Below are 22,757 nucleotides of genomic sequence, written 5' to 3'. Positions count from 1 at the left end.
GCATTGATTCTACAGAGTGATCCTGAGACATATACATTTTTCAAACATTGACATGTCATTGACATTTAAAAGTCCATTTCACCCATTTCTCTTCACATTGTTCTGCCTGTACTCTTAATCTATGCGTTAGCTGTTCCATCACGTACACTTAATACTTATTCTTATTTCCATCTTGCTGCATTTCAAATAATTGCGCTTGAAAGTGTTTTTTTTTTTACTGCTATTTGTATCTGCCCATGACAGATCCTTTCGATTAGCTCAGTGTTCACTTAGAAATCCACAGCAGCTTTTGTTAGTACTACATCAGCCTGAGATAAAACAGCCCAAGTATCTGAGTTTGTTACTATCGTTTATGCATTTATTCAAGTGTTGCTTCTTCTCCGTTTACAGGGAAGATGGCTGCATCTCTTCCAGCTGGTGGAAAAGCAATACCAGGAGCAGATTCTGGCTCAACAGGAGCAGTATCAGTGCCAAATACAGGTCAGGCCACCACACATGGCTGTGTGTGTGTGTGTGTGTGTGTGTGTGTGTGTGTGTGTGTGTGTGTGTGTGTGTGTGTGTGTGTGTGTGTGTGTGTGTGTGTGTGTGTGTGTGTGTGTGTGTGTGTGTGTGTGTGTGTGTGTGTGTGTGTGTGTGTGTGTGTGAGATCATCATTTTGCATGGATGTGACACGGATGTTCTGCCGAGAGAGTGGGTGGACTGTGATCTCGACTGATTTGCAATATCTCAAGCGCAGAAATTGCTGCAGGACTTGATCGTGATGTGCCTGTGGCATCCACGTGTCTCTGTGTCTTCAGCTCATCCAGGATGAGATTAAGGCCTTATTGCGGCTGCAGCAGAAGGCGGGGCAGTCGGCCGCCACTCAGGAGAGTACTGCCACCGTAGCCAAACAAAGGGCGGGCCCTAAGGGCCTGCAGAATGACCAAGGCTCCTCCCCCTCGGCCCCGCCCCAAGCGGCCAGTGCAGGCGAGAGCTCGGAAGAGGGTGCCGTCAGCGGGTACGGAACACTCTCCACATGGGAGGCGGAGTTAGAGGCGGAGTCACATCTCCTGCCTTCCCCCTTGGCAGACCCCTGCCTATCCAATCAGGAGCACCAGCAGAGACCCGGCTCCACACCCATTGGGCACACCCACCAGCACATGCCCTGCAGGCAGGTTGCAGCTCAACAACAAACATCACAGCGTCCCTCACAACTAACAACCTCAGCCTCAGAACACCAATGCTAGCATGCCCTAACACACCGTACAGTCATACCAGTTCCAACACACACATTTCACATCTAACACACTCTCAAACTCGCTGTTCACATTCATCTCAGGAACTCAAACACAACACACACTTGTCTCTTTACGTTGGCTTAGATCACACACACCAAAGCACCCCAAAACACTCCAACGTCTGAAACACACACCTTAGCCTATAAATCTCCTCAGTTAACACTTCAGCTCACACCACAGAACACATTACACAACACATCACACAGCTCTAATACTGAACATTCATACTGTAGTTGCAGTTGTACTCTAAAGTACTGATTTTGAAGTACTAATTTCCTTCCTCTGTCCTTGATGACCCCTTCTTCTCCTCACCCCTGATGACCTCAGGCAAGCGTTGACCTCTTGGGCGCAGCGACAGCAGCGTGGCCAAAAGAGAGGAGGTCGAAGGTCACGCAACTCCCCTCCACCGGCTCAGGAGAAGAGTGAGGCTGGGGCAACAGGCAGAACGCCACCAGCAGATCACCAAGAACAGGTGAGTCTGGTTTTACACACGTGTGGGTTTTGGTAGTCCTGGTAGACAACCATAAAATGTGGTCAGGTTTAGGACACTGTTGTGTCTTGGTTTATAAATGCCTTCAAAGAGGAAGAACAACAGACACAAGGTCCTTGTTTCTTATCTGCAAAGGTGATGATTTGTCGCAGGTGGAATTTCTGCTCAGGCTTCCACTTGCAATTTTCATCCTTAACAGTGACCTTTTGAAGAGAACATTGCATGCGCCCCAAGTCAGAAAAAAACTCTGGGCATTGCGCTGTGTTATGTGAAGTCCGCATGTTTTTTTTTTTTTTCTTCCCCTCTTTCAGCTTGGCTGCCCAGCAGACTCCTCCAGCCCCAGCTCCCTAAAGAGGAGTGACAGCCTCGTGTCTGAAGCCTCAGGTAAGAACTGGGTCTTCCTTTCCTACTCCACAAACACAGATCTGCTCCGATCGTGCCCAACTGTTAGTGGAAGAGTGGGACCTGAGCCTGACTTAAGCACCACAGGAGCAACAAAAAGCTGATGTGTTTTTTTTTCTTTTTTCTATAAGTTTTGACTTATAAACAATATTTGATTGTGACCTATCATCTTTTAAGACTAATTTCTTAGACTCAGTCTTCTAAGGCTAAGACACTGTGTGCAGCGTGTTTTGCTCTAAGCTTTCACTCCCTCTTGATTGGTCAGGTCTGACATACTGGCGGCTGGACGAGTCAGAGCTGTACCGCCCCCTGCCTGACAGCTTCTGCAGCGTGTCGCCCCTCCCCTCACAGGGCATGGCCACAGGCCCAGACAGAAGTCCTCATGCTACCCTATGGCCCGATCAATGCCAGGTCAGAAAGCATTCATGTTATCTAACTTTTCTGTCTCTCTCTCTGTCATCAATTTATCTGTCTTTTCTAGGTCTATCTATCTATGGTATGGTAAATGTGGCAAGATAACAGACCTTTCAGTCTGTGGGTTGAAAGGAGGTCATGTTGTCATGGAATATGTCTTTGTAAGGGATTGCTATGAATTATACTCTAAAAGGGGTTACTTCTGAATGCCAGAAGGATATGTCTTCTTACCCAATCATATTTGAGTTACAAAATCTGTCCTTAGAAATGAGATTTGGTAGTTGATTGTGTGTGTGTGTGTGTGTGTGTGTGTGTGTGTGTGTGTGTGTGTGTGTGTGTGTGTGTGTGTGTGTGTGTGTGTGTGTGTGTGTGTGTGTGTGTGTGTGTGTGTGTGTGTGTGTGTGTGTGTGTGTTCCTGCACTTCTTTTTCTTTCTATGTTGTTTTTCTATTTCTTATGTAAAGTAGTATTTATTGTTACACCAGGTTTTTATTGCTCTTAGCTTGACTGTTCTCTCCCTTGTACGTCGCTTCGGACAAAAGCGTCTGCTAAATGTAAATGTGTGTGTGTGTGTGTGTGTGTGTGTGTGTGTGTGTGTGTGTAGACCCCATCACCGGAGTGCACCCAGTCCGTGTCTCTGAAGGAGATCTACCAGACCAGGAAGAGCGGGGAGCTCAAGTGCCAGGAGTGGGACCCCCTCGCTGGCTCCAGCTCCACCCCTCCCCAGGTCAGGCAGTACATCACATCATTTTTACATTTAGTCATATAGGAGCGGCTTTTATCCAAAGCAGCTAAGCGTATTACACAGACACCAGTATGTGGGCCTGAATATTGAACCAAAGACAAAGAGATCCAGAGATGGATCTCTGATGAGAATAATGAGCCATTACTCTGAGTAGTAAATAGTATGCCATACCTCTAAGGCAGTGGTCACCAACCTTTTTTGGCCAAAGATCACAACCTCTGCCTTGGTGACAGGCAAGATCTACCTATTGAGGCGTTGAGAAAAAAAAGACTGTCCAGACTCCAGACTGTACTTACAACTTAACTTTGTATTTTGCCTAATTGTAATTGAATGAAATTAAACACTTTGGTCCAGCTTTCAAATTGATGTGGCCAAGAACACAAATCATTTAATTTCAGTGCAACATAAAAAGGAAAATATTTGTTAACCGCACACAATATGAACAAGAAAAAACACATTTGCAATGAGCAGGCTGGATATGAACTGCTTTTTTTAATCAACTGAAGTTACAACACAACACTGACAATCTTTGTTTTCAGATCATTTGACAGTTGTTTTGAGGCCCCCATGTTTCCACTCTTCAGAGGAGAATCAAGGAGAAGCACATCTTGCAATTGGCTACCTTAGATAGTTTTTCTAATGATTGAATGCACCTTTCTATGGAATTGAAGGCTTAACAAGCTAATCAGACTAATTATGTGTTGCAATTATTCAGGATTGAGTAGTTACAGGTATTCAAATCATGAAAATGATTAGGGTGCCTAAATATTTCCACAGCCTATTTTACGACGACAGTACGACAGTATGCGTGCATATTAATATTTCGAAAACCAACGCGGTAATTGGAATGAAGTGGGAGTGGCCGATAACTAACATAAGCGCAAACGTACTCATGTAACGTGTCACCTTTAACATTAATATTTAGAAACACGTTGCAGTGTTAAACGAGGAGTAGAAGTTAAAATAGACAAATATCTGCCTGGAAAACCGTTCGTTTGGGTAAGCTAATCTATAAATAGACTTATGATATCGTTTTTTTTTAACAAACTGGCCGATAACCAACATAACAATGACATCCAAGAGAGCTCGAGGATGTTATGCACGCGAGTTGAGCCTAGTTGCGAGCCGGCAGACGAGCTGTCAGAATGTTGGAAATCTCTCTACATTGGGCAGACATTCTGCAACTTTACCCAATCCGACAGTACCCGACAATGACCACTGCCGCACGCTGACCCAACTGTTGGTGTTTGTTGGCGTTTGTTGGAGAATGTTGGCGTTTGTCGGGGCAGTGTGCAAGCTGCTTTAGAAGGGGCATTTAGTGGGAAGGGCTCCATTTGTGAGAAATCGTTGGTGATTACGTTCACATCAACTCTACGGACATCCTCGGATTTAAATAGCTGGCGTTCATGAATCAGGCGGAGATCTTTTCTGACTTTGGTCTTCCGAAGTCCGTAAGAAAACATTTCAGAAGACACTTCAGAAAATGTTCAAATTTTTATTTTTATTTTTTCTGTATTTAAAAAAATAATAATTTTGGAGATCGACAGGGAAGGTCTTCAAGATCGACACGTCGATCGCGATCGACGGGTTGGTGACCTCTGCTCTAAGGGAACAGATGTGTCTTTTCTTGAAGGAAATTCAGACATTCCTTCAGTTATTATAAGAATCATGTCAGTCCCTTGTAGAAAGCTAAAAATACACTAAAGACATTAAAAAAATAAGTTTTTTTTATTCCACCAAGTAGGAAAGTTATCAAATAACATACTGGTAATGGGCATTTTGTCTGTCAGGATACGTGGGTAGTAACTGAGCAAAATGTCAAAGTAAAGTACAGCACAGCCCAGTAATGCAGAAGACCATGGCAGTGTGTCATGGCAGCATATTTCTGACTATACTCTCTGTTCTCCATCTGATCACGCTGTCTCTGGAGTGTCTAGAACGGCTGTTTTGTGCACGTATCTCTGTGAAACATACAAGCTGTGCCTCAAAACACAAAGCTGCCATTGTGTTTTCATTTTGTTTTACTGTGTCACATGGCTGTCATCTCCACGGCATGGGGAAACATGAGCTTGCCTCTGGCATAATGTTCTTCTCTTTCAATGGTGCAAATAGTCTATCCTCTATCCTGCTCTGGTACTCTGCATGTTTTCTATCTGTCCCTGCTCTAAGCACACCAGTTTTAAGTTTAAGTAAGTAATTAGTTTAATAACGATGCTCTGGATTTGTTAGCAGAATTGAGAGCCGTTGTTATAATGTATGTAATAGCGAATGTAATGTGTGACCCTTTTTCCTTCTGTGCTCCTGCAGGTGTTGACCCTGGAGCCTGTGGTCGGGCCAAAGCAGCCTAAGGTCACGCCAGAGGCCACATCGGAGGTCACGTCCGGCCTGGCGTCGCCGTCCCCCCTCAGCAGCCCGCATGGGCCCTGGCTTCTCCACCCTGACCCCACCCACCGGGACGCCAGCCGGGCGGAGGAAGGTGGACTCTGCAGCGAGGACGAGGGCAGACACACCTCCAGCACCACGCCCACATCCACGCTACGCACCCAGAAGCACGCCTCCAGGGTCAGCTCCGCCCTTAGAACCAGCCCGACCCTCACCTGTGCAACCAAGTCTGCTTCTCTGGAGGATCCTGTGACACTGTCACTGTAAGTCACCACGACAAACACACACCACAAAAACACACAAATGCAAGTCTCATTGCAGACCTCGGTTGCCCTAATACGTACAACCCAGACCAATGCAGGAGGATTTCCAATGCAGTGTGAAAGGTTTCTTCATAAAATCTGTGATGCTTTCACTGTAAGATTTACAGTGCACAAAAACACCACAAACCACAATACGACGAATTCAGACAACAGCAGCCGTCCCTGCACACTGTACACGAGGTTGCGTTGAAAACCTTCAAGAAAAAAGTCCTTCAGCTGTTTCAGCTAAGTGCTCCTGAAACATTTGCTGATACTAGTATTTTGCAATTTTGCTGAGACCAAATGGAGATACAACTATTTATCTAAATATAAATGTATTTATTTTTTATAAACATCATGTATATTTTTTACACTGCATTTACATCAGCATTTATATCTTTTAAAATGTTCACACAAGAGTAGAAAAGACATACGGGAGAGCTAACTCCTTCTGAGAACAATAATAAATCAGGACTAATACTTCACTCCTACTGAGAGCAATCGGAGGGCTATCAGTGACAATACACTGTTTGTCACAGTGCACTCTCTGACTAGAACATACAGGCTCAATTACACTCAACGGGTCCACCATTCAGACCCGTAATCATATAAGAAACAACAGTGAGAAGTGGAACAAGAAGGGCTGAAGTAGAGAGCAAGTGAAATCATAATTATCGTGTAAAAGGTGGTCTGCTTTGGTATAGAATTCAGGAATGTCAACGAATGAAAATTCAAATCAAGGTAGTCATCTTAGAACTGGAAAACCATTTGTATGTGTGGAACTGCAAAACAAGTCCTGTCAGTCCAGTCCTGTCAGATTCCATAAATAGTGTCAAAATCTAAGATAACATACTGGATTGTTCCAGGAAACCAGACCGTAAAAATTTGAAGTGACTTTGATTACAGCAGCAACAACAAAAAAGGATTAGTGAGAAACAGCTCCCATATGGATGTTTTCATTGTCTAAGACACCATAAATATACAACATACAACATGAATGCCCTACAGGTGTGCTGACTATGGCAGTCCTTCATATAGACAACAGAACCACAAACATTTCTGACAGAGTGCAGCCCTTGAGGAAGCACATGTACAGAAGGTATCCCCCCCCCCCCTCTAATACCCACCCGCCTTTTATCTTGTATGCCGTCTACTGCGTAGATGTTGCCTGCCAAGTCATAAGAATTTCGGTGCACTGAAGCAATTTGGTGCATGTGACAAACACTTTGACTTTGACTACATGCAAAGCAGTTGTAACGAAAGGGAAAGCAAGCTCTCTGTTGGTGTAGGGCACCAAGTCCACCAAAAGAGCCTCCACTTTGTTACATATAAGCGGGTGACGAAATGTAGAATTCACCACTATTGCATATAATTTACTTCATAATAATAATTTATGTTTGCTCATTTTACCTCTTCGACCATGGCATTTAGTTTTTCCCCAATTGTCTTCTGACTTTCCTTTCGGTTGGATATTCGTAGGGGTATTTCCCTGTCTGTGCAGTGGTTTCCTGCACCACACCCTGCAAGGAATATTAGCTCTCCAGCCAAACGTGCGTAGTCTGTTGGCTCATCCTGCACATTCCTAACTAAACCACATTTAACACAGTTTGGTTTCTGCTCTTGCATCTTGTGCTTGACACCCATGTTCTACACGACTGCAACCTTTGGCATTTTCTTGACCTTGATGTAGGCATGGTAGTAGAAGTCAAGAAACAGCAACAGGAAGACAATTTCCAACAGGTAGATAATGTACAGGATCGAAGGGAACTGGTAGTGGCAGTCTTTCATGAAGAAGAGTTGGCTGATGTGTATGATCACCATTACAAACTGAGTCTGTGAAAGAGAGAGGAGACAGATTTTGTACATTTGGCCCCAGTAAATTGATCCATATTTAACCACCTGTAGCTATTGAAATTGAACTGCAAAGTGAACATACCAGCTGAATGGTGGTCAGGTACTTCTTCCACCACAGGTACTTCTGGTAGGCAGGTCCCAGGGCAGCAAGGGCATAGTAGGAGTACATGATGACGTGCACAGCAGAGTTCACCAGGGCTTGGAAGGTGCTCATGCCACCTGGAGAAAGGCAGACAGTGTGAAATTGTTTCTTTAACATCCAGTATTAATGCTTAGGAAGGTTATGTGTTAGGTTGGTTAAATGTGGAGGGGGAAATTACCTGCAGCAAACTTGACCATAAACCACACGGTGTATACCGCCACAACGTGATGGTAGATGTGAAGGAATGTGAGCTGGGACGTTTTTTTCCGGAGCAAAAAGAAAATCTACCAGGAATATATATATTTTTTAAAGCACAGTACTTGATGACCTTCTGGCAGTTTGTTGAAGTTGCATGCAGCATAACAGCTAGTATTTGTATGAATGAAATGCCGTTTACAGAGGGAAAGAAAAAAACTCACAGTGTCCAACATTTCAATATACTTGGAGAAGTAGTACAGCCAGCAAGTCCATGCCATCTAAAGCAGAGGAGACATACATACAATTTACAAAAGTGTTTTTTTTTTAATATTCTGTCAATTTAGATTATATTAATTACTAAAAGCTAAAATATCTTTCTTACCCGAAGAGCTAGGGGAGAGTTGGAATAGTCAACAAGGTCACATTGGTAAGAATATCCATTAGCCCAACCAGACATCAGAAACTAGAAGAAATGAAGAGCGAAAAGCAGGAGACATTAGGAGCATTGACCTAAAAGCTAAATAAAGATATTTTAATTACATTTTAGCAACTAACCTCACAGAACATATACAAACAGAAGGAACTGATGCAGAAATTGTAGACAATCATGACTTTTCTGAGCTCAAAGGGTCTGCGGTTCTCCATTAGCTGTGGGCCCAAAGATTTGACAAAATAGAGGTACGCTGCAATGATGAAGGTCTGTGGGACTGGTGATGACATTAGCAGCCAGTCTTCAACGCGCAGATCTTTGGAGAAGAAGAGGAAGAGAAACTGGTTTTACATGTACGTTTATTCATTTAGCAGATATCTAGAGAGACTGATAGTACAGTTCAGATGTACATTTTCATCAGAGTTTGGGCTCTTTGGGTATTAAACACATAAACTTGTTTTTTAGCAACTTGCTCAAGCAGGTGATCAACCGGTTGGGCCACAGGAACACAGCTTTCTATATATTTATCTTTATCTGATATGTCTTTCTAGTTGCACATACCTCCTTCCTTGAGCCACTCATCATACAGCCTTACAACTGAGGTGTAGATATAGAGAGCCATTGCCATTTCCTCTTTGTTCAGAAAACAGAGAAATATGCTTGGTATTAGTGAACGTGGCCTTTGGGTCCTTCTGCCTCAGTTCATCAAAAGACTTCTGCTTCACCTTCATATGTTTGTAGCGATGGGCTATAGCCATAATAATATATATGAAAAATATTACATCAAAATCACTGTCCGATTTCAATTTGAAAAAAGTAACTGAAGAGCATGTTAGTGGACTTCTATCACTGCTACTTCAACGTTGCAGGTTGACAGATATAAATTACTTTAAACACGAATTTGACACAGCAGAAATTTTGTAGCCTTAATGTTATGTCTCAATATTACGGAGATATTATAGTGTTACAGTATTTGTTTTAGTGTCATAGTGCAAATAAGCTTTTGCATTAATAGTGGTGAAATGTATTCATGATGGTGTATCGAAGTAACCACCAAACAATCTGTACATGTAAACGGACCAACCGTAACCCATGAATAGAGATTGCTGCCAGAATTTGTAGTACAAGACGAAGTTATCAATGCAGATAATGCAGACTATTCCCCTACCTGTTGTTGTGGTTCTTTCTGTTCTTCATCAGTTTAAACTATTCACCTGCTGCTGATATGACCTCATCTCTTGTACCCACAGGAAGTGACTCCTCCCCCTGTGGGATAGAGTTTCTCGTAATTAACTATAACTTCTTCCTGGTTTTTTGCCTGGGCCACAGCTTTCTTTGCTTGTCTTAAGGAAATCCTGAGGTTGTTTTGTGAGCTCTTTGCATTCAATAAGCTCGCAGCAATGTATAGCAAGGCAAGCATATGGCACATTTCATACACAGAGGCTTAACCATAAAAGACAGTAATATAATAAGAAATACATGATAACTAAAAGAAATCACAAAGTTCATAAAGTACAATAAAAAAAATTGTGGAAATAGCCCTGACTGCATGTTGATTTCTTTCGGAACACCGAACAAGTCCAAGACGTCACTTCTCCGTCGGGAGTGACCAGAGGTCTGCTCCCAGAATTAAAGCGCAGTAAGAATAGAGTGCCAGTTTTGAAGCTCATTCATAGGCATGAAAAGTGAAATGCTTCCTTTGCTAAAAATTGCTTCCTTTGGGGCAAAGACCTCCTGGCAGTTTGTTGAAGTTGCATGCAGCATACCGGCTAAATGCTGCTTCACCATGTTTAGTTTGGACTCTGGGTTCTACTTGCTGACCTGAGTCCATGGATCTAAGAGCCCTACTTTGCTGATGTTCTTTAATAGATCAGAGATGTATTCGGGGGCCTAAACCATTCAGTGATTTATAGACTAGTAGTAGCACTTTAAAAAAAAATCTATTCTGTAACTAACTGGAAGCCAGTGTAAAGAGTTTCTGGTCTTTTTGGGAGTCCAGTTAGGAGACCATTACCGTAGTTTTAGATTAGATTAGATTAGATTAGATTAGATTCAACTTTATTGTCATTGCACAGAGTGCAAGTACTGAGGCAACGAAATGCAGTTAGCATCTAACCAGAAGTGCAAAATCAGAAGAGTGCAGAGTATGTGCAAAGTGGTAATATAAAAAATAGATACATAGAATATATACAGTAAGGTATAAGATATAAGTGATATGAACAGTAAGCAGCAATAATGGTGATTAGTGCAGATGTGATATAGATATATGTAAAGTGCAGGTGAAGTACAGGTGAAAGTGGCAGTAGAAGTTATAAATGAGGTAGGAGACATGATAAGATATAAATACGGTGAAAATGGATATGGACAACAATTTCAAATAAATAGATATAAACAAATGAACAGTTTTAGTGCAAATGTTCAGTGGCTGGGGGAGGTGTGTGGCAGTCAGGCCAGGGTAGAGGGGGGAATACAGTCACTGTAGGAAGGAATGTGAGGGGGTAGCCAAAGGGGGCTATCACCGTGATGCAGGGTGACAGCCGCAGGGAAGAAGCTGTTCCTGAGCCTGCTGGTCCGGGAACGGAGGACCCTGTAGCGCCTCCCTGAGGGGAGGAGGGCAAACAGTCTGTGGTTGGGATGGGAGCTGTCCTTCTCGATGCTGCGCGCTTTCCGCAGACATCTGTTTTCACTACCCTCTGGAGAGTTTTGCGGTCCGCAACAGAGCAGCCGCCATACCAGACTGAGATGCAGTTGGTGAGGATGCTCTCAATGGTGCAGCGGTAGAAGTTCACCAGAATCTGAGGAGACAGATTTGCCTTCTTCAATCTCCTCAGGAAGAAGAGACGCTGGTGAGCCTTCTTGACTAAGGTTGAGGTGTTGAGGGTCCAAGAGAGGTCTTTGGAGATGTGGACACCCAGGAATTTAAAGCTGGCGACACGCTCCACCTCCGTCCCGTTGATACAGATCGGGGTGTGTGCGCCACCTTTGGTCCTCCTGAAGTCCACAATTAGCTCCTTGGTTTTCATGGTGTTGAGAGCCAGGTTGTTGTTAGCACACCACACTGCCAGGTGCTGGACCTCTTCCCTGTAGGCCGACTCATCGTTGTTGTTGATGAGGCCAATCACCGTTGTGTCGTCTGCAAACTTTACAATGGTATTAGAACCATGTACAGCTGTGCAGTCGTAGATGAAGAGGGAGTAGAGGAGAGGGCTCAGCACGCATTCCTGTGGGACACCAGTGAGGGTTGAGGAGGTGTTGTTGTCTAACCTGACAGACTGAGGTCTGTCGGTTAGGAAGTCCAGAATCCAGTTACTGAGGGAGGTGTTGATGCCCAGATCACTGAGTTTTGTGATCAGTCTTGCGTATGTGTTACTATTGTCCAGGTGGGAAAGGGCGGAGTGTAGTGCCGGGGAGATGGCATCCTCTGTGCTCCTATTCTGGCGGTAGGTGAATTGGAGGGGGTCCAGTGTGGGTGGTAGACATGTTTTGAGATGAGCCAGGACCAGCCTCTCGAAGTGCAACTGGGCGAAAGTCATTAAGGCTCGCTACCTTGGAGGGCTTTGGCACCGGCACGATGGTGGTTTTGAAGCAGGTGGGGACAGCTGCTTGGGCCAGTGACCCTGAGCACCCGTCCAGGGATGCCATCAGGGCCAGCAGCCTTTCGTGCATTAGTCCTGCTCAGTGCAGCACATACGTCGGTGGAGGACAATGTGAGGGGTTGGTTGTCAGTCTTGATGGCCGCCTCCTGGTTGTCCCTGTCAAAGCGTGCATAAAAGCTGTTAAGCTCATCAGGGAATGATGCTTCGCCGGTTTGGGGGGAGGTGTTGGTGGGTTTATAGTCCGTTATGGCCTGGATGCCTTGCCACATGCGTCGGGGGTCTGAGTTGTTTTTGAAGTGCTCCTCAATCTTTAGCTTGTAGCTGTGCTTGGCCTTTTTGATGCCCCTCTTCAGGTCGGCCCTGGATGAACTGTAGGCCTGGGTGACACCTGATCTGAAAGCAATATCGCGTGCCTTCAGCAAAAGGCAGACCTCCCTTTTCATCCAAGGCTTCTGATTAGGCAATGTGGTGATTTGTTTGAGGGTGGTGACACTGTTGATGTTGGTGTTGATAAAGTCCAGTACAGATGAGGCATTTTACCCTACTGTAGATAAAAACATGGATAAGCTTCGCTTGGTCTTTTTGGGGCACCAAACTCTTGATTCTGGGTACATTTTTAAGATGATAGAAGGCTGTTTTGGTGAATGCTTTGATATGGCTGGTATTTCAGATACTAATTCTCTATAATAGTCTTTATTGCCAAACCAAATAATCTCTATTTTGTCCTTATTTAACTGAAGAAAGTTTTGGCTCATCCAGTTACTTACTTGCTCTAAACATTGACACAGTGGGTCTATTAGGCTGTAGCCATCTGGTGTGAGCGCAGGAGATATCTTTGTATCATCTTCATAACTATGGTAATCAATGTTGTTGTTCTGTAGAATTTGGCCCAATGGCAGCATTTAGAGATTGAACAGAACAGGTCCGAGAAGTGATCCCTGGGGTTCCTTATGTTATTGCCAGCCTCATAACTGGCAATGGTGACAAAGTAACTCCGGCCTTCTAAATAAGACCTGAACCAATTAAGGACGGCCCCGGAACGTCCTTCCCAATTTTCTGGTAATATTCTATGATCCACAGTGTAAAAAGTGTAAAACCAGAACTGTTATTTTACCTGAATCAGTATTCACCCCTGTATCATTTAAACCTTTTAAGAGCCGCTTCAGTACTGTGGTGATGTAGAAAGTCGGTTGTTGAAAATAGTACTGCAGTATGTCGAGGCGACGATTTCAGATGCCAAACTGTTTTTGGTCATTTGTGTTAAATTGTGTAATAATCAAGTTGATTGAAGGTGGTCCTAGAGACAGTATACTCTTGTCTGTCTAGTGTTTATTGGTGGTCATTGGTTGTTGATGTAATAGTTTTTATATTTTTTGTTTACAATGGTTCCATAGTTAAAACGGCAAAGGCTTTGTTTATTGCGAAATGTTCAAGTTAAACAGAGCTTATTTGAACCTGAAGTGAAGTGATCGGTAAGTCAAAGACACAGAAATTATCGTTCCCAATCGTTACGTTTTATTCTTAATTGGATGTCAGGTTTCATCAACACCAGCTTAATGTCATCTATTCCTTAATGCTTTATTACATTTATATACAGAGTCGCATACAGCCACTCCATGAGGTCTCATATTCCTCCAAAAAAGAAGTGGAGAATGTAGTCAAGAATGATTCCATCACTCATCATTTCTGAATTATGACCCCATTTGATTGTTGGCTCACCTCTCACCTACCGGACATATAGACAATGACAAGACAAACATGCACACATTTAAACCTTTAATAACCCAACCAGACATTATTTAAGTCATTATGACACCAAAATTAAAAAGGCCTGTACCATACATTAGGAAGAACCGTAATATTTATGACCATACATGACTTGCTCCTGGGCTAAGTAGGTGTACTGATAAATCTGAGCTGCACTTAGCATGACTGTTTAATTTTAAATTGCATTCTCAGGTCTTGTTAAAGGTAAGTCTGCGATTCTGCTAAAGGGTTTTCGATATTTGAGCCCGTCCATGCTCAAAAAGCGACGCGTTGATTGGCTAGTAGTTGAGGAGTATTTTGATTGGTCTGTGCCACTTTGTTTGTTTCCCATTTACAGAGCCAGGACAATGTGTGCAATTTGCTGAATATGAAAAGCGTATGGCTTACAGCACTGGATTTCCATCGCACGTACGTGCAGGTCGAGTGTTAATACCAACAAAGTCACCTGTGACCTGGGTGACGTCGTCAATGTGCGCTAGCACAAAAGGCCGTCCCACCCAGCAAGCGACCTCTTGGCAATCTTCTCGTGCAAACTCTGAGTGACTGCCAAGGTCTGGCGGTCATCCGAAACTCATAGAACCGTGGTTACATACGTAACCGTTCTATTTCGTTTCTCCTGACCGCCAGAGGCGGTGCTTAAAGCACTGGATGACTAATACCAACAAAGTCATGAGGAGTGCCTACCAGCTTCTAGAGATGCCGTAACGGCGTAGGGAGTATCGCTGCCGCGACCGGGTTATGGGACACCACATTCACCCTGTAAAACCTAGTAAAAGTGCAGCCTGATGCCCAGGAGGCTGCCTTGCAGATGTCACTGAGGGGAACCCCCCTCAGAGACGCCCATGAAGTCGCCACACTCCTCGTGGAGTGGGCTCGGACCTGCTGAGGGGCTGGGGAGCCACTGTGCCTGTAGGCCTGTTGGATCGTCTCTGCAATCCACTTAGAGAGCCTCTGTCTGGATAGTGCTTGACCCCTTCTTGGCCCTGTGTGGCAGACAAACAATGCGTCTGACTGACGGCAAGCTGCTGTTCTTGCGACGTAAGTCCTTAGGGCGCGCACTGGACACAACAGTTCTGCACTCAGGCCCTGTTCTTCCGCCAGGGTGGACTCGAAAGCTGCCAGGCTGAGGGGCTGGTTGGAAAATGTGGAGGAAAGGGTCTTTGGGAGGAAGGCGGGGTTCGGCCACAGGGTGACCCCTTTGCCTTCAGGATGACACTGCAGGCAATCTGTGCTTACTGACAAGGCGTGTAACTCCCCTACTCGCCTTGTTGATGTAATGGCTAGAAGAAAAGCGGTCTTCATTGAAAGCCAGCTGAGCTCCGTCGTCTGTAAAGGCTCAAACGGGGCTGCACAGAGTGCTCGTAGCACCAGGAGGAGATCCCACTGGGGCACCTGCCTCCGCTGTGGGGGTCTCAGTCGAAGAGCCCCCTTGAGGAACCAAGTCACCAGGGTATGGGACCCGATAGTTCTGCCTTCTATCCGAACGTGCCCTGCGGAGATGGCAGCAGCATATACCCTGATGGTGGAGGGCGTGAGCCCCCGATCAAGGAGTGACTGCAAGAACTGTAGTACCGCTGGCAGGGGGCAGTGTGCTGGCTTCTGTCCCCGTGCCTGGCACCATTCCGTGAATATTTTCCACCTGTTAGCATAGAGGGCATTGGTGGAGGGTGCTTGCAGCTGTTAATGGTGAATACCACCGCCTGCTCACAAAGTCCTAGCAGTGGGTCCGGCCCCTCAGGGGCCAGACCCAGAGCTGTAGCCGAGACGGATCTGGATGCCAGATCTGGCCGCCCAGCTGCGATAGTAGATCCCTCCTCACTGGGAGGCACCAGGGTCTCCTGTACAACAGCTGGAGCAACCTGGGGAACCATACTCTCCCCATAGCCCTCGGGCTCAATAGGTGCTGATGGGTCTCCTGCAAGAGCTGCTGGGCAACCCCTAAGCACTGCAGAGATCTGGTGCCTCCCTGGTGGTTGATATAATACACCGCTGACATATTGTCCGACCTGACCAGCACATGCCTCCCTACTAGCGCAGGGAGGAAGTGCCTTAGAGCCAGCAGCACCGCCCGAAGCTCTAGCACATTTATGTGCTGCCGCTTCTGCTGGGGGCTCCAACGACCTCTGGCCGCCTGACACTGCCACCCTATCTGGGAAGCGTCCGTGGTCACCAACTCCCTCCGGGAAGGAATAGCGCCCAACGGAACTCCCTGGGTCAGGTACTTCCTCCTCCTCCAAGGATGGAGGAACCTCCTGCAGCTGGTGGTAACCCTCACCAGTCTGTGTCTGTGTCACACGTGATGAAGGCCCAGGCTGTTTAGCCAGATTTGGAAAGGCCTCAGCGCCAGGAGGCCTAGTGGGATCAGGGATGCGGCTGATATTAGCATCCCCAGTAGGCGTTGGAAGGATCTCAGGGTCAGAGCCCTGTGTCCTCTGAAGCGCGCCACGAGCTGCTGGATTCCGTCGACCCGCTGTTGAGAGGGGACAGCCCTCATCGCCTGCGAATCGATGGCCATGCCCAAGAACCCAGTCTGCTGACGGGGAACTAGGGAACTCTTTCTGAGGTTCAGTCTGAGCCCTAGACCCGTGACATGCGCCATCAACGCGGCAACATCGCTGCGGGCCTGTACCTCCGACTGGGAGCAGAAAAGCCAGTCGTCCAGGTAGGGCAAAATGCGCATTCCCTGGGCCTACAGTGGAGCCAGAGCAGCTGCAACGCACCTGGTGAACACCCGGGGTGCCAGAGCTATTCCAAACGGTAGTACCCGAAATTGGTACGCCCGACCCTTGAAGGCGAACCTGAGGAATTGCCTGTGGTGTGGTGCGATTGGGACGTGGAAGGAAGCGTCCTTCAAGTCGATGGTCGTGAACCAATCGTTCTCCCGAATGCTGTGCAGAACCTCCTTGGTGCGCAGCATATGGAACCTCAGTGTCTTGAGATGAGTATTTAAGTGTCTGAGATCTAGAATGGGGCGGAGCCCGCCATCCTTCTTGAGAATTATGAAATATGTTGAGTAGAACCCACCTTCGTGTGTAGGCGCGTCGAGCTGTTCGATGGCCTCTTTTTGTAGGAGAGCGCCGATCTCCTGACGTAGGGCTAGGGCCTTCCCCGGGTTGGTGACGGTGGTGGTCTTGACCCCACGGAACTTTGGCGGTCGGCCTTGAAATTGGATACTGTAACCCTGAGACAGGGTTGCCAGTACCCAGGGGTCCGATGTCACCGCTTCCCAGCGCCTGAGATGTTGGCTGGAGAAGCGGCCGACCGCCGGTGTACTGCTGTCCCTGCCTGCCCCCTTCTCCCCCTTCCGGTCCCTAGAGGGGTAACGGGCCGTGGCTTGGGCGCCCTGTGTAGGGTGACGTGTGCGGGTGGCGGGGGCTGGGCGAGATCTGTCTGACTGGCGAAACCTCTCTGACTGCCGTGTCCGCGGCTGGCTGACTGTGCGGGTGCCTCAGCTCTTAGTGGTGGGGGCCTGCGTCTAGTCTAGCTCTCCCGACGAAGGCTCGCAAACTGCTGCCTGGCCTGTATGACCTGCACACTGCGCTCCAGGGCCTGCTGTGCAGCCTGACCAAACAACTCCCCGGGGACCACCGGGAGAGAACGTAGTGCCCTCCTGCCTGGCTCGGCTAGGGGGGATTGGGCCACCCATATCTGGCGACGGGCTAAAGTAAAATACGACATTAGCCTACCGAGCTCTCTCGACATAAAGGCAAACGCCTGTAGCGAGGAGTCACACATCCCCTGGGACGCCGACGCATCCCCTGTGCCCTGCAGTGTCTGGGTGAGAGCCAGCATTAAGTGGGACATTGAATTCCCGATGCGTGCCGTACGAGCGGCTGCATCATAACACCTCACAATGAGGTCGTCTGTCAGCCGGCATTGTGGGCGGGGGCAGCGAGCATGGGGCCTAAGCGCCTCATCGGGGGACAGTATTAAGGCCGCCACCGACGGCTCCACATTAGGCATCCTTTCAAGCCCATAGGTGGACGCACCCTGCATGGCCGACAGGACCCTGCAGTTGGTGGGGAGGTGGGAAAATTGTCTGGGGCCTGCCCAGCACCTCTGCAGCTCCTCAATGTACGGAGCTGAGGGTGGGACCGCAAAGGCAGTCTGCTGTACCGCGGTTCTAAAAAACGCATTCTGGGGGGGCACCGCCACAGGGACCGGGTCCAGCCCCAAACGTGCCGGGCTGTACCCTGGGAGCTGGTCTGAGAGTCGTGGGGGGCTGACTCGTACGACTCGGCCTCGTCCCCCTGTCCCATGTCCAAACTCTTCGATGCCCTTGTGGAGAGTGTATCTAGCTCCTGGGCACTCCTTACTGGTGACCGCGTCGGTGGTGACCGCTCCGCCTGATCGGCTGATGGGGTTCGAGCGTGTACGCTACCACCCTGCCCTGTGTGTGTTGGAGGCTGCAAATTGGCCAACAGCGCCTTAATACTCTCCAACTCTGTGGTCACTGAGTCCACCTTCTGTGCCAGTCCACTCTTCTTCCTCTTTGCCTTAACGGTGGTCTGCCGTGTAGTACTACGGCGCTTAGTCGGCCGTAGCACTCTCTCGTGTGCCCGTTCATGGGGCTGTGCAGTGCCTGTCTCCACCTCCACTAACCTAGCTGCCCGAGCTGTCAGGCTTAGGCAGTTACAACTCATGCAGGCAAACTCTGTTAGCCCCTGTCTCAGATGCTCAACGCCCAGACAGGCGGGGCACTCCATATGGCCATCCTCTGGCTCGAGAGGGGCCCGGCAGCTAGCACAGATGGTCAACATCTTGCCCTGTACTGCTAGTTCTGGCGAGAAGCACTTAGCCAGACTAGTATAAGCCCGATGGGGCTGCCTTCAAAGGCTAGCGGGCTAGCAGGCACGTGAGGGCGTGTACACCCCTGCTCTGCTCTAGCAATGAGACCGAGAGCGGGTACACTCAGGTCCGGTGTGAACAGACGGTCGTCTCTTCCCAACCGATGCTATCTTAAGCCAAAAGACTCATAAAGGAGTCTTAACTTCTTCACAGAGCGAGACACACTCCGAAATGAAAACAAACGTGTTAACCCATGCTACAAGAGTGAGTACACTCAGGCTCCGTATAATCCGACGGTGGTTCCCCACCGCCGCTAACTTAAACAAAAAGATCCGTAACAGAATATTAATTTAGTAACAGAGCGAGACACACTCCGAATGAAAAACAAAATATGTTAAACCAGGCTACAGAGCGAGTACCCTCAGGCTCCGTGCTATCCAACGGTGGTTTCAACCACCGCTAACTTAACAAAACAAAAAATCCGTAATAGAGTTTTTATTTAATCACCGAGCGAGACACACTCCGAAATGAAAAAGCCGTGTCAAACCAGGCTACTGCAGCAGTGGAGCGAGCACACTCCACAGCGGCTGTCACAAACAAAACTTACAATAACAAGTTTACCTACCTTACAAACTCCGGTGCTGTAAACTTAGCTGTTAAGCTAAGTCTAGCTCTGTCCATCAACGTTCGTCTAATATGGCCGTAGCCTGCCGGGTAACTGAAGATACTAAGGACACTACATCCAGAGAAAACCGGCGAGAACACCGTTCAGCTGGGTTATTTCCACCTGTGCCGAGTGAGCGGGGCCGCTCCGGTCCAGGCTACACTTCAAGTAAGAAAAACAACCAGTTAGCTTACCCGCTTTGATGCGAACAAAAAACAACTTCGAATAACGCAGTTTCTCGGAGGGTGAATATCCACTGCCCCGACCACAATGGGTAACAAAACTACTAGCGTCTTCCTTGAATCACAAATGTCGATCTGCTTTCGCGAGAAGATGCAAGAGGTCGCTTGCTGGGTGGGACGGCCTTTTGTGCTAGCGCACATTGACGACGTCACCCAGGTCACAGGTGACTTTGTTGGTATTAACACTCGACCTGCACGTACGTGCGATGGAAATCCAGTGCTGTAAGCACCGCCTCTGGCGGTCAGGAGAAACGAAATAGAACTAACATGGCATAGAGCATATTATTGTCCTCTCAGCGCCTGTCTGTCTGTGTGTGTGTCTGTGTCTGTGTGTCTGTGTCTGTGTGTGTCTGTGTGTGTGTCTGCGTGTAGAATGAGGCAGAACCTGCGGGAGAAGCATGCAAGACACGTAGCGGACATGCGGGCGTACTACGAGTCAGAGATCACCTCTTTGAAAGAGAAGCTGAATCTGGTCCACCTGCCACGGGACATGGACAAGAGCAACCAGATCCTCCAAGAGAGGTGAGGATATACACACACACACACAGTCACACACACAGTCACACACACAGTCACACACACATAGTCACACACACATAGTCACACACACACATAGTCACACACACACACAGTCACACACACACAGTCACACACAGTCACACCTACATGCAGTCTTACCCCATGTTTTACATCCTCTCTTACACGCAAGCTCTTCCAGAGGTGTTTTCTGACACATATCTGGTCTGTCAGATGTGTTATAGGATTGAGAATCTGTCTGACATACTGGGAGTATGTTGATGGAACAGTGGTCAGCATTGCTGCCTTCCAAGCAGTTGACCTGGGTTTTAACTGTTAACCTTTAACTGTTTGTGAATTTCTGAAATAAAGGTAGAGATTGTCTTTCAGTTGAACTTTATGTAACTGAACACACAACATTTGTATCTATGTCTTTGTGTTTCTCATTTAAAATCACAATTTGATTTACATCATGGTAACAAATCAAAGTCTTTCCATGTGTACATACACTGGACTCTGAGCTGTGATTGGCTGTTTTCCATCAGGTGTGATCACTTGGACCGAGCACTGAGCGAGGCGAGCCGCCGCATCAGGGAGCTAGAGGAACAGAACCAGCACCTGGAGAGACAACTGGTACAGTAGGATCACACACACACACACACACACACACACACACACACACACACACACACACACACACACACACACACACACACACACACACACACACACACACACACCAGGGTTATTATTGTTAACTAAAACTAGCAGTGAAATAGATATACAAATTAAAACAATAAAATCACAAACATTTAAATGAAATGGAGTTGCAGGTAAAATCAGCTTCGTTTCCGTTTCCCCCCTCGATGCACGGTGGTTGCTATACCATTTTGTCCTAACACTTGTAGGTGAAATTGGTACCAGCCTCACAGGGGAGTACCAGACTATGTAGTTAACTTACCCTGTGAGCAGGAGCCGGGTGAATGTGGGTGCAATTGTGTGTAAATTGTGATACCGTCTTTGCGAGGGCCACCAAGACACACTGGTGCTGTCCTTGCAACAGCAACAATATGTTGGTAATCTCAGCCGATTGGACAGGCATCAACCATAACACAAAGGCAGATCAATTAAGTGGAACACCTAGGGGGCGCCACACAAGTGTAGTGTCCTCCACGTGGTCAAAATAATGATAATCCACAAATCAGTCTCGTTAAATATATCAGTCTCATAAAATATATTATACTATCAATTTGGAACTCTGATTAATAATTAAATTAATAACTACAACCAAAGTTACCTTACTAATAGTATAGTTGAAGGTCATTAGAATTCTGAATAGAAGAGGTTGGCAACGTCCATTCTTGTGCAACATTAAATAAACCAGCCTATATAATCAAAGTATTTATTTACACAATGATAAGAAAATAACACACAATATGTAATCTAGCTAAATGTAACTAACCAATGAATTGAAGGAATATGTGTATGTGTGTGAGCTTGTGAGCTCGGGGTTGCGCTGTTAGGAGCGCGCCCGAAAGAATGTTCCTTTGTTTGATCACCGTAGTTCCGCGTGCATGTGTGTGCACGTACGCGAACATACATGTGATGTGAACAAGGGCGAGTCTATATGCAGCGCGAAGTTCGAGTATTCTCTTCGCGTGTGTGGCTATGTGAAGGCCAATGTGTATGTAATCGTGCGCGATTAAGATGCCATGTTAGAAAAGAGGGAAATGGTTAGTGATGCATGCAAGACCCGATGTGTCTGAGAAGCAATCCTAACGATAACCCAGATGGTGTGGCGAAACCAACTACCAACTAACAATGAAAATATATAAACAGTTACGTTCAGTAAACAAAACATATGAAACACATGAACAATGGCATGTAAACAGTCTTATGCTTAGCCAGGTTGTGAATAGCTAGGATAGCTAAATGCCCAGTTAATGTCAGAGTTACCAGTCCTTTATGAAAGGGGTCGTGCTGGCGAGTCCGATGTTGATAAGGCAGAGAAGAGATGATGCCGTCCGTAGCTGGAGAAAGTTGTCCTTGCTGTGATGTCTCTGTTTTACTGCAGTTTAGGTCGGAGGATTTGATCGCTCAGAACGTTGCAGTTGCCTTCTGTAGAGTTAGCTAGCAGGTCTAATGTTAGCTGCTTTCGCTAAATTTACTTCGTCTCACTGAGCAGTTCGTTGACTGAGAGATCTTAGGCGTGTGTCGGCCGTAAGAAGTGAGAACAAAAAGAGAGTTGGTTGTTCACCGGTTGACGGTGTGCTCACGCGGTGTTGGAGGTGAAGAGGTCAAAACGGTGCTCCTCGGTCGAGGCCGGGAGGAAGAGAGAGAACATCTGGGGAGATGCGGCTATTGTTCAAGCTAAAGGGGGCGTGGCTAACATTGCGTCAGGTTACACTTTATGATAGGTAAAGCCTGACGTAGTTTCCGGGGGAACCCATAGACAAGTTACTGATTGAAGTCAAACACAATGGAACATTCCAGGTGTACCTACACACTTATAATAAAAAGTACCTAGAGTGAAGATAAGAGATGTATAT

At 46.8% G+C, this 22,757-nt stretch overlaps 1 protein-coding gene across 2 annotated transcripts in view; it reads left to right on the top strand.

Annotated features, from left to right (window-relative positions):
* LOC105900159 (M-phase phosphoprotein 9) overlaps positions 1–22,757 on the top strand; it is a 34,941-nt gene that overhangs the window by 3,957 nt on the left and 8,227 nt on the right. For both annotated transcript variants that reach the window (XM_031577192.2, XM_031577191.2), the window contains exons 4-12: positions 391–480; positions 798–1,150; positions 1,605–1,749; positions 2,079–2,151; positions 2,435–2,580; positions 3,187–3,309; positions 5,635–5,972; positions 20,065–20,214; positions 20,754–20,841. In XM_031577192.2, coding sequence (XP_031433052.1) covers positions 391–480; positions 798–1,150; positions 1,605–1,749; positions 2,079–2,151; positions 2,435–2,580; positions 3,187–3,309; positions 5,635–5,972; positions 20,065–20,214; positions 20,754–20,841 — 1,506 coding nt within the window. The remainder of the gene's footprint in view (positions 1–390; positions 481–797; positions 1,151–1,604; positions 1,750–2,078; positions 2,152–2,434; positions 2,581–3,186; positions 3,310–5,634; positions 5,973–20,064; positions 20,215–20,753; positions 20,842–22,757) is intronic.

Source organism: Clupea harengus, chromosome 12 (assembly GCF_900700415.2).
Source record: "Clupea harengus chromosome 12, Ch_v2.0.2, whole genome shotgun sequence".
NCBI lineage: Eukaryota > Metazoa > Chordata > Actinopteri > Clupeiformes > Clupeidae > Clupea > Clupea harengus.
The sequence above is the reverse complement of the archived record's forward strand: the minus strand, read 5'-3'. Positions and strand labels throughout refer to the sequence as shown.